The sequence below is a fragment of the Cinclus cinclus genome, chromosome 2 (assembly GCF_963662255.1).
Source record: "Cinclus cinclus chromosome 2, bCinCin1.1, whole genome shotgun sequence".
Classification (NCBI taxonomy): Eukaryota; Metazoa; Chordata; class Aves; order Passeriformes; family Cinclidae; genus Cinclus; species Cinclus cinclus.
The window spans coordinates 100867655-100882239 of record NC_085047.1 but is presented as its reverse complement, the minus strand read 5'-3'; the positions used below and the strand labels follow the sequence as shown (position 1 = coordinate 100882239).

The 14585-nt window shown below is 41.5% G+C and overlaps 1 protein-coding gene across 1 annotated transcript; it reads right to left on the bottom strand.

Moving 5' to 3' along the window:
- Nucleotides 1-47: 47 nt before the first annotated feature.
- ZRSR2 (zinc finger CCCH-type, RNA binding motif and serine/arginine rich 2) lies at nucleotides 48-14585 on the bottom strand. The gene is made up of 11 exons (XM_062488038.1): nucleotides 14520-14585; nucleotides 12643-12722; nucleotides 12361-12457; nucleotides 11955-12063; nucleotides 11562-11648; nucleotides 9297-9335; nucleotides 7111-7226; nucleotides 3998-4211; nucleotides 1660-1715; nucleotides 1370-1479; nucleotides 48-718 (listed from the first exon to the last, which is right to left on the bottom strand). The coding sequence occupies exons 1-11, from the start codon at nucleotides 14564-14566 to the stop codon at nucleotides 231-233; spliced, it is 1443 nt and encodes a 480-aa protein (XP_062344022.1). The 5' UTR covers nucleotides 14567-14585; the 3' UTR covers nucleotides 48-230.

The window sequence follows — 14585 nt, the reverse complement described above, 5'->3', positions numbered from 1 at the left end:
CAGCAGTTCAGAGGGACAAAGTAGCCAGAGTACTTGACATTCACACCTTCTATAGGACTTAAAAATTTTAATTTTTTCGAGCTTTGCACACAGTAAACTACGTTCCTTTATTAGGAAGAAACATTTTAATGTGCAAGAACACTTTATTTGAAATTCAAATATATCTGGTGCCCTATTGGGAAGATTTGTCAGCTCTCCTTTTATCAATTAGTGATTTCTGAAAGTAATTCTCACTTTGTTTTGGGAGTTTCACTATTTTTTCCTCTGCTGCTTGATCTCTTTTTACCCCTGCTCCTGGATCGAGAGGAACTCCTGCTTCTGCTTCTGCTCCTGCTGCGTGTCCGACTGTGACTCCTGCTGCGACTACGGCCTCTCCTCTTCCTGCCCCTGCTGTGAGATCTCCTCCTCTCATGACTTCTCGACCTCCCTGACCGGTGCCGCCTCTTGCTTTTGCGGCGATTCTTTTTTCTCTCGGATTCTCCATTTCTGTGGTAGGAATGGTCTGGGCTCGGGCTGCCCCTTCTCCTGGAGCGGCTGTAATAGTCGTCACGATGGCTCGATCTGTTTCTCCTCTCAGAGTTTTTAGACAACTGATGAGTCCGTTCAGGAGAAACACGTATGTCTCTATTGGCCTCCCAAAACTCGTTGTTGGGATTTTTGAATACATGAAGAAAGTTGCAGTGTTTCCCTCTTGGACACTTCTGCCTTTCAAATAAGCCTGCAACAGATTAGGGTTTGCTTTTTTATGAAGCAGACCTGTTAAATCTTTCTTCATTATGTACCAACTGGAAGAAATGTAATAAACTGAATTTTGCTTCTCCAAACAGAACATGCATCTGACCACCTATCAATTTAATTCACACAAGGTTTATTTTCACTGCATACTTTTCTTGGAATTAGCTTTTTAACAGCTATGAAGATTTAACAGCTATGAAGATTTAGAACAGACTTAACTTTTCATTGAATTTTATTTACCTTAATGTAAGGAGGTAAATCTAGGTAAGTCACATGTTACATTTACTGCTCTGAATTGCTGACAGTCCTGAGTTGACTGTTGAAGCAAGTGCTGTTGCTTCTCAAGAGAAATTAGTACTGCCGGGAGTTTCACCTTAAGATTATTATTTCCAAGGCTAGAATCCAAACCTCTTTTCTAGACCAGGGTAAATCCACTAGAACAATTCAGACACTTAAATTACATGATGAAATACTCCCTTTCTTTCCTGGATCTACACAAGCAAGTTAGCACATTTGTCTTCCAAAAAGAAATGAATACAACATTAGGCAGATCTGAAAGCTACAGCCTAATCCCTCCTTTTCACTTCTGTGAGTGAGTACTCTTCAGTAACACATTCTCTTTTCCAAGACTCACCACATATGGCAGTTTTCCACCTTGTCACAGGACAGAATTCACAATGAAGCTGTCTGCCTGCATACCATCGTCCACTGAACAGGGCCAGAGCTGCCTGGCAGTCCTTCTCCCTATGAAAAGTAAAAATAACAGATGGCATTACCATCACACAATCATTTGAGACACTCTCTACCAATTTTGGGTTCCCAATACAGTATGAGAATGAACTGCATGGATGATACAAACACTTCTTATTCATTACCCAACTCTGGAGTTTAGTTCTAACACTTGGTAAGACTGTGAGTACTTACGATTGGTACTGGACGTACACATTTCCTCGCAGGTGAGGCTCATAGTTACAACTGACCTGAGGGGATAGAAACATGAAGTTAGGGCAGGGGAAGGTTTATGCTGTACAGCAGCTCACACATTCTGAGATGGGCAATTCTCATTTATCAAAGTTCATCCATACCAAATTAGACATGATGTTTTTCTGAACACTTAGGGTTAACAAAAAAAAACAAAGCCAAAAAAAACAAACCAAACAAAAAAAACCAAACCAAACAAAAAACCCAAAATAAAAACACCAACAACCTTTTTTGGCTTATGTTTAACTGTTTCCAGCATTATGCTTTGATAAACTCTAGGACCTTGGCTTCACTTAGTCCACAAGAAAGTTTATACTCCATTGTCTTGCACTTATCTGGGCCAGTCCTACTGTGCAACAGCCAAATCCTGCTCTGACAACTATTAGTAGTATGAAATGAGGGATTCATTACAGTAAGACAATCTAGAGCAATGTATCTTCACAGCATCCTTGTGAAATGGGTTCAAAAAGCTGAAGACACCATTTTTCACTGTACAGTTGTGAAAAACATTGTTTTGTAATGATTTAGCATTCCAAGTATATCTAAGGCTCTCAAAAATACATAAATTACCTTTGAAAAAGCTTGCTGCTAGTTACAAAAGATTCTGAGACAGGCAGGTCCAAGCAGGTGGAACCCAGTTCTCCGGGGCAAACTGTGATTCCAGCCTCTGTTGCCCACAGGCTCTTCCAATATCTGCAGCAAATGAGGTTAGCGGCTCCTTTCATCCCTAAATCATCACTGACCCTCAGAAAATTCCTCTTTGTATGCTGGATCAGCAAAGGGCTTCAGCCACAGGAACAAGCACTTGTATAATTATTACAGGAACAGGAGTCAAACTATTAAAAAGTGTCAGTACAAGAACAAGTGAGAATGATTTTGCCATAGATGTTTTTAGGTAGGAGAAGAACCCTACAATGTTCTAGGGTAGTGTTTTATCAGGATCTTCCAGATTCTGGAGCAGGTTCCCAGAAAAAAAATCCAAAATCAAACCTTGGCCTACACTAGAAAAGGAAGTCAGCTGAAAGGATGTGTATAATCTGATTTGAAACAGTCACAGTCTCAGCTCACTCACAGTTAAGATCCCTGCAGCCAACATGTCGTTCCAAGGCATCTCTAATATAGCAAAAATGTGCATGCGAATCATCTTGCTGTTGCACAATTGCCTCAGAAGCCAAGGAATGCCACACTAACAGTCACAGGGACCCAAGCAGGTGCAGCTTAGCACACCTGCACAGAACGACGGTACAAAGCCAAGGACCTGACTTTGCTGATAAGGCTTTTCAAGCCATGCTCCGTAGGGAATCTGCTCCTGTCTTCTAGTAGAGGACAACAAGCTATTATTCTTCCATGAGTCAGAATATGCAGGGGATGCTCCACTCGTCCAAAAAAGTGAAGGTTTCTTACCTATAGAGTTCATTATACAACTATAGAAAACTCAGTCGTTCTATTTTCCTCTTGCTTGAAATGCTAATGCCATCTCAGTCCTAAGGCAGCTGTCAGTAGATGAACACAAAAGAGAAGGCACTATGTGCCTCCTGGTGACTGCAGGAAAACACTCAGGAATGGCAAGCAGAAAGGGATGCTGCAGTGGATTCTGATACAAGGAGATTGCACTATCCAAGCTGCCTATTTTGGGGCAACGTGGGACTGTTAACACACATCATTCATCTCCGAGGTCTCCATTTACAGATCCCCCTTTATCCCCGTAAGAAATAACAATATAAATGGGAAAAAATCAGTACAAAACACTGAGCAAACCAAATGCACAAACTAAGGATGGATGACAAATCTCAAGACCATTTATATAATTTACCTTTCTGTAATTCTTCCTATTAAAATACCTGCTATATTTTCAGGTCATTGCAATCTGATTTTATTTTATTCAGCCAGTCCTAAAATGACATTTTTTGGGTGTACACTCCAAATACATTTCATACCCCTACTATTTCATTCCTTAGGCTCAAATACAGTAGCTCAAATGTATTGTCTAACAGTCTTAATGGACCCTCTGGGGCTTAGCACAGGATAAGGAAAGAAAGGACTATGAGTTAAGTGGCCTTTTGAGCAGTGTGAATAACTTGCAATATAGAAGCACAAGCTTTTGTAACACTTCAGGGGAATGAGAGAGAAGATTCACCCAGAGTAAGATGGTGCTCTGTAAGAGCAGTGACAACTTTACAGGGGACACGAGAGATGCACAGTTTGCTGAAAGGACACTGCACGGTTCCCTAGTGCACACAGGATTTCTCTTAAGGCTCAAAAACTGCACTCAGATGCATACCTTGAATTGAACCACCTTCCCCACATTCTGAAATTCAGGGAGCACATCCTCATAGAACTCCAGGAACTGCTGGTAGGTCTCCTCATCACTGTACTCCAGACTGGCATCTGTGTCATAGTCGTCTCTCCGGCACTGCTCCATGCCAAAAGTGATGAACATCCCTCGCACGAGCAGAGTCTTGCTAGATGTGGGGTAGTTATGCTTGCGAGAACACCTGGACAGGTGTAGTGAAGAAAGGAAAGTGGAATGATTGGCACTTTCAGCAGAAAATACACTTGTTGAAGCTTCACACATTTGCCATTTTCAGTTACAGTTATTATAAAAGAAAATCCATTAGTGGAAGATCAAGGTATTTCAATTACTAAACCAAATCTTTCAGAGTGAGTTTGTACATAACCTTAATGCTTCCTTAATGCCATTAACAAACACATTCTTGCTCAACAAAACAGAACTACAAAAGCTATAGATACCAGTGTCACAATGAGAGCTGAAGTAATTTCTTTCAGGCTACTAGGGTTAATGTGTTCCCATTTTCTGAAGGGCTTAAAAGATTGTCAGGAGTCTTTCTATGAAGATATTTTAAAGCAAGTCACTGCTCTTCTTTTTGCAAACTGAACAACTTTTACTGAAGTTGTTCTCATCACATATGGGGGTGGAAAGCAGGAATGAGGGAAGAACAGCACATTTAGACCTGCACCTGGATGAGTACATGGCTGGTATTTATCCACTTCTAACAAAAAAAAAATCCCAAACCTAAACAAACAACCCCCCCAAAAAACCTAAAAAAACCCAAAAAACCCAAAAAACAGCAACAAAGATTCTTCTAAATCAGTTGAATTATAATCTGCATATTCTTGGCAGCCACGGAAGTATTAGATATCCTTCACCATCCATCATATTCAGGCTACCTTGCCAACATGCTGAAATACAGTTCTCCCCCTAGACACCTTTAGATTCAGTAAGAACACAGATGTTCTCCATCTTTATTTCACTGTGCTTTATGATTCCCATTTAATACGTCCTCAAGCAACTGGGTCATGCACTCTTCCAACACATTTCTCCTTTTCAAATGACACGATGAGAAAAACATCCAGACTAGTCTAGTCTCTTTATGTCACTGGACAGCACAGACAAACTGCAGGGAGGTCATGTCTCAAAATGGACAATTACAACCCAGACTTCAGCTAGGAAGTTTTTCTGTACCCAGTCAGTCAGAAATGGACTCTCACCTTCTGGATGACCCCTTAGACTTCAAAAAGCAAACAAGAACAAAAAAATCCCATCTCCAAACCCAAAACTAAACCACTAGACAATTAATTTGATGGTTATGTTTTTTTTAAAAATTTTAGAAGCTGCCTCCTTTTGCCTTTTGCAGTAACAGAACACAAAATACTAAACCCACCTAATATTATTTGCACACAAAATGATATATTCACATGACAGAACAAAAAGGAACGCCAGGAAAAAGGAATGACCCAAGAATCTCGTATTACTGCAAAATGTTAGGGTTTGAATTACCGGGGAAATTGGTAGTAGCAAACTCAGCCAGTTTTAGCTTCTTCAAGACATAGTGATCTTTGACAAGACTGAATGGTTATTTGTTGATAACACTGGCTCTTAGTTTTTCACAACTCCTTCCAACCCATCCTTCCAGTCCTACCCTAGCTGTACCAGTCCTTCTACTTACAGACAGCACCAATCACTGAAATGACTGGATTATGAGGGAAGCAGGTATGTGAGGAAAAAGAAAGAAGAGCTGATGAAATCAACAGGGGTGAAAGAGGAAGGGTAGAATATGATTCTTCTCAGTATTTCTTTTCCAAGGGTTATTCACAGTTCAAATGCAAAAGTTCAAAGCAAAACTGATTTTTATGCAATCCATAAAAAATCCATGGAGATTATCTCCATTGAAGACCACTGAAACAAAAATACTGCCAAGATAACAAAGACCCGAACATTAGAAAAAAATGCTCTCTGCAGTGACATAGCTGGTGAAATTTTTATTATGGAATTCAACATGCATTTCAGAATAGAAAAAAACAAACAAAAAAAGCTGTGAACTTGAAGCTTCCATAGAGTTGAATCATCTTATAATTATCCACAGTATACATCACACTGGAACAAATTACTGCCAGGATAAAGAAAACTACAATAGCTAGTATCACATGTTTCAGTGATACAAGTTAGTAAAATAACCTCATAAGTCTTTGCTGAAGATTCATGTAATAAATATCAGAGTCCTTCCCTGCTAAGGTGTTGTTTCTCCTTAGCACAAAAAAAATCTGGAATTTTCAAGCCAGAAGCTGCATTTGGGTCATCACTGTTTGTGGTTGCCAGTGAACATAAACTCATTTATACTTCTGGCTTCCTCTACATCCTCTGGGAACAAGTTTGCCATTTGTTTCAGGTGAGAAAGTCTTTCAAAGCTGGTAAACATTCTGAGACACCTGACTAAACTGCAAATAATCATTCCCACCCTATTCCTGAGTTTGCTGCTCATCTACCACACTCATCTTCCATCCCCCTCTTTGAAAGCAGAGTCTGGACTCGCTAGGCACTTCTACAGAGGTGCTGCTCATCTCTCATCATCCTGATGAGCTTCTCTGTTCTTGCCTTTTACTACACTTCCCCCTTGAGACAGGGGCACCCTGTCAGTGTACCAGAATCACAACTGAATGTATCACACATTTAAATAGTGAGAACTCTGGAAGTTACCTGTCAACTTTCCCAAATGTGCAGATTTACCTTATTTACTTTAGTCAATTTGGGATTGGAACATATGCAAATTAGAAAATATAAAAAAACTAGCATCTGACATATCAGACCTGTATCAATAACAGACCATATACATTCTGTCAGAATATATCTGTGCATGAGTCTAAGCTAAGGAAAACTCAAGGCCGACCAATGTAACCAGAATGCACCATCAATAATATTCCATAACAATAAATAGTTAAATTCCAGCCAGGCAGTGCTCTGCTCTCAATCCACATCCAGACACACAGAAGTATTTTATGCAGCAGTTTTTCCTCAGTTTTCTTATGACCTAATTAAGTTGCCTCAGTTTTATCTCCCCAACACACTTCTATCCTGGTAAATATTCAATGGATTACCTGTCTCCAAATCGGCAGGAACCTGTTTTAATATAAAATGGGCAATTCGCTCTATCCTTCTCTGTTCCCAAATTTTCTGGAGGCTCTGGATTATGCCAACTCACACCATTCTCCAGCTGTGGAAGAAATATTAAAATAGAAAAAAAGTTAGAAAACGGTAAAAAAACGGAGTGTCAAAAATAAACAATTCACATGCAGTTATGAGCACTGTGTTTCTACAAGGCACACTAAACCTATTTAAAGCATTGCTTTTCAAAGTTGCCCTGTGCCCTGGGTCTCACTTTATACACCTGTCCCGTGGTTTAAAGCCCAGCCAGCAGCCAAGCCCCACAGAGCCACTTGCTCACAGCCCCACCAAGCAGGATCAGGAAGAGAATGGAAGGGTAAAAGATACAAAATTAATGAATTGAAATAAAGACAGTTTAAGAGGGAAAGCAAAAGCCAGGCACATAAGCAATAAAGCAGGAATTCATTCACTGCTTCCAATGGCAGGTAGGTGTTCAGCCATCTCCAGGAGAGCAGGGCCCCACCACGTATAAGAGTGACATGGGAAGACAAACTCCACCACTCCAAATGTCCCCCTTTTCCTTCTTCTTTCCCCCACTTTATATACTGAGCATGATGTCAGAGGGTCTGGAATATTGCTTTGGTCAGTTGGGGTCACCTGTCCCAGCTGTGTCTCCTCCTGAAAAACCATGCACCCTCTGCCTCTTCAGCAGTGTGGCAGTATGAAAAGCAGAAGAGGCCTTGTCAGAAAAGACCTTGGGTCTGTGTAGGCCCTGCTCAGCAATAACAAAAGCATCTCTACATTTTCAACCATATCTTATGTGTGAATGTAAAATGAAACCCCATACCAGCCACCATGAAAAAGAAAACCTCTATCCCAGCCAAAACCACTACAACCTGGCAGAGAGAAAGCTAGAACTATTTACTTATTTTTCTCTGCAACAGCCCACAGCTCAGCAAGCTTGTCATTATCCACTGTTATGTGCATCTAGAAAAGGCTAAAATAAAAAATAACCTGCCAGAATTTTAAAAATTTAATTAATACTTAGCATTGAAAGTAGAAGTGTACTGATCATCTTGGGTCATTAAGAGTTCTATAATTCAAACTGGCTTCACCAAGCTGCAAGCCTTGAATGACTACAACCAAGACACATATTTAAAAAGGAATTTTCATTCTAACCAAACAATCTGTAAAGCTGACTGGCCTAAGTTCTCATTTTAAATCAACTGAAAATTCTTTTTATTCACAAGCAGCATTTGACCCAGCTACCAATTCTGTTCATGACTTGCAGCCACAATTTTCTATCACCAGAACAGCCCTGTTATGTCAGCAGTAACTGAAGCCTGAACTGATACTCTAATGCAATCTAAGATACCATGTTTCTGCCTATTCCTTTGCAGACATGACTGATAATGCATCTTGAGCTCTGGGCAGGCAGCAGATTTCCTACCTAAAGAACTGTTTACAATGATTTGGAACCAAATGTAACTCCAGTGTAGCTGTGGAAGTCAATAAACAGTGGGTAACTAGGTTAAAACTTTTTTTTCAAATTCACGCAATGGTTTAAACTGAGCAAGAATCTTTACAAGTTTAACCATGTGACAGAGATAAAAAGCCATATTATTCTTTGAGGTAATCTCTAAGATTCAAATGAAAACTGCAGTTTTCTTTTCTACACACTGCCAGCTTGACATCTATGCTCTTCCAGGCATCCAAGCAGTCAAGCTTCACCCTCCCCCACCTTTTTCTTCTTTTCCTTAAGGATCTGTGCCCTCCTCTACCACTGAATCCTCTTATTTAGAGCCTGACATCTGCTTAGAAAGACAAGTTTATCTTGCCACGCAGGACTGACAGATTTATTTAGAATTACAATTCACAAATAAACCATGACACATAGTGTTTTTTAACAGCACACAGCAGTATTTCCAGGTTCATTTTGACTCAGAGCTCCTGAACAGTCATCAGCATGCACAACTGCACTGCCACCAACCAGCCAGAAATATGCTTAATTATGTTCCGCCCAGTAAATAATTGTTTACAGCTCATGCAAGCCACTATATATTAAATTTGTTCAGGCCATTAGGTTCTCAAGAGCAGATGGACAGCATGCTAGAAGGCAAACACCGGATGGAAATTAAATTACTTTTCAGTTCTTTTTTCAGAAAGTCTCTGAGCATACCTGGTTTTCAGCTTGATCCAGCATCCTCTGCACAGCTGCCTATAAATGGTGCAAACACAGGACTAGTGAAAACCCTGAGGACACGCAAAACATCTGGTTTCTTTAGTTAAGAACCTAATTTACAATGCTTAGTGATTATGCATAATGAAACTGTGATGAGGTTTACTTTAAAAACAAGAGATTTACTTTGGCTCTGTAGCAATTAATGTACTACAAAGCTGTTAAAGGATACATCAGACAAGACCCTCATATAGATGATTGTCTAAACTAAATGACCAACCACACAAAAGTTTAATTTTCTTTTTTAAAACTATAATTTAAGTACTGACGTTTAAATTGTACCTCCTGCTCTAGTACACAGCCTGGTTACAGGTAAGTCCATAATCATTTAGTTGCATGAAATGTTTTAACTTACACATTTTATGGAACTCACAGAAAAATGAAAGGCTTAGTAAGCCTTTGTTAAAGCAAGAGATGTAACTGATAAGAAACTTAAGCATCATAAGTTAACCATGTCTAGCCTTCCAAATACAGGAAAGCAATGAGGATATTCTTTCCCTTCCTTTTCTAAGTGGGCTGAGCAAAACAATACCACTCTCCAAAACTGGCTGGACACTACTTCTAATAAACTGTCCTATGAAGCTCCTAGAAAAAACACGTTTAAACATAATCAATACAAGAACATATGCTAGGACCAGTTTAATTTGGAAAAGAATGAATTAAGAAAGAACAAATAAAAATTTAAAAATGCAGTTCCAGATGAGTACCCAGACAGCATCTGGTACTGATCACAAAGGATGTCAGATATAACAAAAAAACAAAGAAAATAGAACAAACAAACAAAACTCCCCAAACCACACACACACAAAAAAACCCCAAGTCAAAACTACTCCTTCACCCTCTTCAAAAAACCCTCAAACCACCACCACCCATCAAACCAGAAAATCTATTTCTTCATTTTAGGGAGGGAAATTATTTTTTTTCTTGTATCACTGTTAGAATTTGAATAAACTGCTGTTTCAAGACACAGGCAAAACCAATTAAACAACTTTCTGCTGCTAAAATGGGTGGCTCTGCTCCTAGCTGGGTAATTAATTTCCCTCTGGGTGCCTGTCATTGCTCTCTATGAGCCAATTTAACTCTCTTTTCCCATAAATAATAACCCAGAAAAACACAATGCAAATAATCCAATAACCAAACAAAAAAGAAAGTTGCTTCCACCTAGTTCAGGGACACCAGTTATCCCACTGAGGGCTTAGGTAAACCCAGACACAAGGACAGAGGGGAGGAATAAAATCCTGCTGTTATCATGGTTCAAGTCTCTCCAAACTGTATCTCAACCCTAAATGAAGGACATGAGCATCGTTTTCTCTCCCTACCCTGCGAGGAGAGAAATGGACACTTGAACACCAGAGGAAGTAAGACAGGAAATACAGTAACTGCTATTCTTTGGCATCCCTCATTCAAGTGTTACATAATCAGTGGCACAACCAACTATTAACTGCAAAGAGCCAGAACTGTCTGCTCATGGCTATTCTCCTGCAGTGCTTATCAGACACAGCTGCAAGACACCTCCCAGTGAAATGACTGGAAACTTTATGATTGTGGAGAATCTAAAATGACCAGATCCTAAAAAGCTGCAGTCACTTTTCAGTGGCAATAAGAGGCTAGTCCTCACACTGGATTACTGTAAAGGACATCTTACATCCAGATCACTGAACTACTAAAACTTAACAAGAATGTATCGTTAACAGAAATATTATCAATGCTATCTTCAATATCATTTCTTATTCCACCCAAGGAGCTCTGAAAAAAGATACGTCCTGTTGGATGAGTCAGGTAAAGAAAAGCAGTAACACATCGTTTGATTAAGAACTGTGTTAAGGAACAGCAGCAGGGTACTTCCATATTCCATATCCTCTTTAGGCATTTTCTTCAGCACTGACTGTGTTGAACTAGGACATTAAGGAAGGATTATCTTTAACACATGATGCAGAAAACTTCTCAGAACCTCCACTGGCACAGTACCTTCTTATTTACCTGATATAAACAATTACACATTGTGAACAAACAGATGCATTAAGAGTTACACTTCAGTATATAAACCCTCTGGATGCTCTTGAACACTGAGCAATGGTTTAGGAACTTAGACAGAATGGGTTAACTAATGCAGTTGCTAATTATAACAAAATCCCTCCTCAACTGTTGCATCTGATCATGTCACAGGATATAGAACATGTATATCCTCCCACCACCAAGAATCACCTCTCTCTCTTTCTTCTCCTGTTGCTTCTGCTGTGCCATTTCTCTCTCTTTTCTTTGCTGCTCTTCCCATTCTTCTTTGATCTTCCTCTTTATAATAAAAAAAATAAATTAAGGAACAATGCTTTACAATCAAAGTCAACACTACCATGTTGCATTACAACTCTTTGACCATTAAATTTTCATGCAGTCAGAAGCAACTAAATCTCTGACAAAAACCCTTTTAAGAGCTGTTTTCTTCTGTTTTCAATTTGCTTTTCTATACAAAAGAGTGCGAATCTATGCTTTCAAACACATCAGTATCAAGAACAATGGGTCCATCACAAAATAATGTAAGTTATTACACTAAGTCTACCTTGTTGCCAAGCACAACTGTAAGGTTTTACATCTTTATACCTCTTCTTCTTCTTGACGCTTTCTTGCAGCCTCTTCTTTTTCTTTCTTTAGCTTGAACTCTTCTTGGGCCTTTTCTTCTCTCAGCAACCACTGCTCATGTAGTTTTTGTCTACGAAAGAAACCAGACACCACTTAGACCACCAACTTAAGGATCATCCATGATTGATACAACTGTCCTAAATACAATTCAAATTTATTACCACAGTAATAACTGCAACTTATCTAATCTCATTTAAAAGAGAAAATTCCATAGGAATCACTCAGGCTTTAGAGGAATGGGCTGTGTAGCCTGACATCTTCAATGAAGATTGTGTTTCACAGAATATATTCTAACTTTTCAAAGTATTAAAATTAAATTGATTACAGAAGTGTTTATTGCATATACGCAATTTTCTAGATTTCTCACCTTTCTGCCTCAAGTTTTTTTTCTTCCTCTTCTTCCTCTTCTTCTTCCACTTCTTCCTCTTCCTCCTCAGACACAGATTCATCTTTTTCAGCAGCTTCTGAGAAAAAAAGCACATTTCAATGCATCACATAACTACATGCTACAGCCAACACATATACACAAAATGCTATCTTAAAAAAAAAACCAAAAACAAACAAAAAAAAAAAACACAAAAAACCCCAAACAAACAAAAAAAACCCAATCACTTCTAGTTCCACTGACAGTTCCAAATACTTCAGTTACCTGAGTCCCTTAGTTTGGCAAGTGCCTGTCGCTTTTTTTTCCTCTTCTCCTTCTTTAGAATAGCTCTGTACTTTTGATGGCTGAAGATGAGAGAACATTACTTATGTTAAAACTGCCAAACAAATATTTTTTACTGTCAAATAATAATTTACTGTAATGTAAATTACACATATGCTTAATTTCTTTCAGCAAAAATCCCACAAACTGCAAAATTAACAGGCAATTATATGAAAGAGTAACTCCACAGCAACATCTGATGTGACAATGAAATCTGTAAATCTGTGGCTGTGCTGTTCAGACTTGCTGGGCAGCAGCAACAAGACACTGCACACAGGGGTCTCATCTTTTTTTGAGCTCTGCAGTATCTGACATCATCACCAACTCCATGAAATCTCCTTCAGCTCCTGAAACTTGGTCACTAGATAAGATATAGGAGAAAAACTTGGGGATCTCCTACCCTACAATTTTGGTACACCTTTCAGACTATTCTAGACTTTCTTTTACAGGAAATGAAAGTTCAGATCCTTTCTTTTGTCCTTTGATATTCTCCACATGCAGCAGTCTCAGTGCACAGCTAACAAAACACACTCACAGACCCCACAGACAATGCTCAGCACTGCTCTTCTGCTACACAAGCTTGGCCAGACTCTTCCTTGCTTGTCTGACAGCTTTGAACAGCTGCCTACAAGCGACACCATGTTTTCACTACGGTTAAAATGCTTCTAATGTCTAAAAGCCTTTTCACATCAAGCTCTTTTCTGTCAAGTTTCATTCTATCTTTCTTCTTCCTAGCCTGCTCATACTGGAGTGATAGAAAGGAGGGATGATCTTCAGCTCTTGTCATTGTGCCACACCAAATGCTGAGAGGAGATCAAAATCTTCCCCTTTTGGAGTGTATAATTTTAAAAGATTCCACAAGTGTAACTCAGCCAGTCAGAACTACACCCACATCTCCAATCCTGTTCAGGGCTGCTGACATCCTCACCACCTGCACACCTGTGTGTGCCAAGGTGACACCACAGTGCTCGTCCCGGCAGCAGTACCTGCCCGCACAGACCGGGGTCTCCACCTGGGGTCTCTGCCTCTGACCCGGCCAGCCTGGCCGCTTCTCACCTCGAGTCCCTGCCTGCAATGGATCGCATCCTTCAGCAGGTGCCTGGGGCTGGCAAGCGAGAAGCTCCTTCCCAGTTCCCTGAGAAGTTCTCTTTCTTGAAACCCAAGGAAAGAAGGGACGGAGGAGCTCGCCTTACTCTTAGGCTAGCACAGGAGGAGGTGGGCACACAGCTGACCCGCAAGGAGCAGCAGAGCCCAAGCCGCTCGAGGGCTCGGGTTCGCCTCTCTCTCCAGCCGCACGACACCGGAGCAAGGCCTTGGCAAGCACCTGGAGACCCCGACCAGGGAATCCCGTTGGGAGCGTGGCTGCCCCGGCCCACAGCCTCCGCGGTGGGACTGGACGGGGCTCAGCCCGGGTACGCACATACCCATACCGCTGCCTCCCCGCGCCGCGGCCTCCGCTGCTCCTCACATCACCCGGAGCCGCGGCTCGCCCGGGCCCGGGACGCTGTCCCGCCCCACCACAGCTCGGGCGGGCGGGCACGGCGGCCCCGCTTCCCCCCGCCGCCTCCGGGCCCGCTCGCCGCCCCCAGCGCGGCCGCGCTCGCGTCCTGCTAACCACCGAGCCCAGGTACCCCTGTCCCGCCGGGCCACGGCCGAGCGGAGCTGCGCCACTGCCGGGCCCGGCCACCGGGCGGCCTCAGCCGCGGCCATCGTGCGCTCGGGCGGTCCTGGCCAGGACGGGGCCGCGACTCTCCGCAGGGACCCGCGGGTCCTTCCCCTTGACCCGGGAGGTCCCGGCCCCGGCCCGGCCGCAGCCTCACCTCGGCTTCCCCAGGGGGGGCTCGGGCACCAATATGGGCGCCGCCATCTTGCGGTACCGACGGGAC

What these genes read in the sequence shown, in the direction of transcription:
- ZRSR2 (XM_062488038.1), bottom strand. Translation starts at nt 14,566, where the DNA reads ATGGCGGCGCCCATATTGGTGCCCGAGCCCCCCCTGGGGAAGCCGAG. An exon ending in TGCCAAACTAAGGGACTCAG is followed by an intron (nt 12,458 to 12,642) that starts GTAACTGAAGTA and finishes TTTTTTTCTCAG; the next exon opens with AAGCTGCTGAAAAAGATGAA. An exon ending in AGGAGAAGAAAGAGAGAGAG is followed by an intron (nt 9,336 to 11,561) that starts GTGATTCTTGGT and finishes CACCATTTATAG; the next exon opens with GCAGCTGTGCAGAGGATGCT.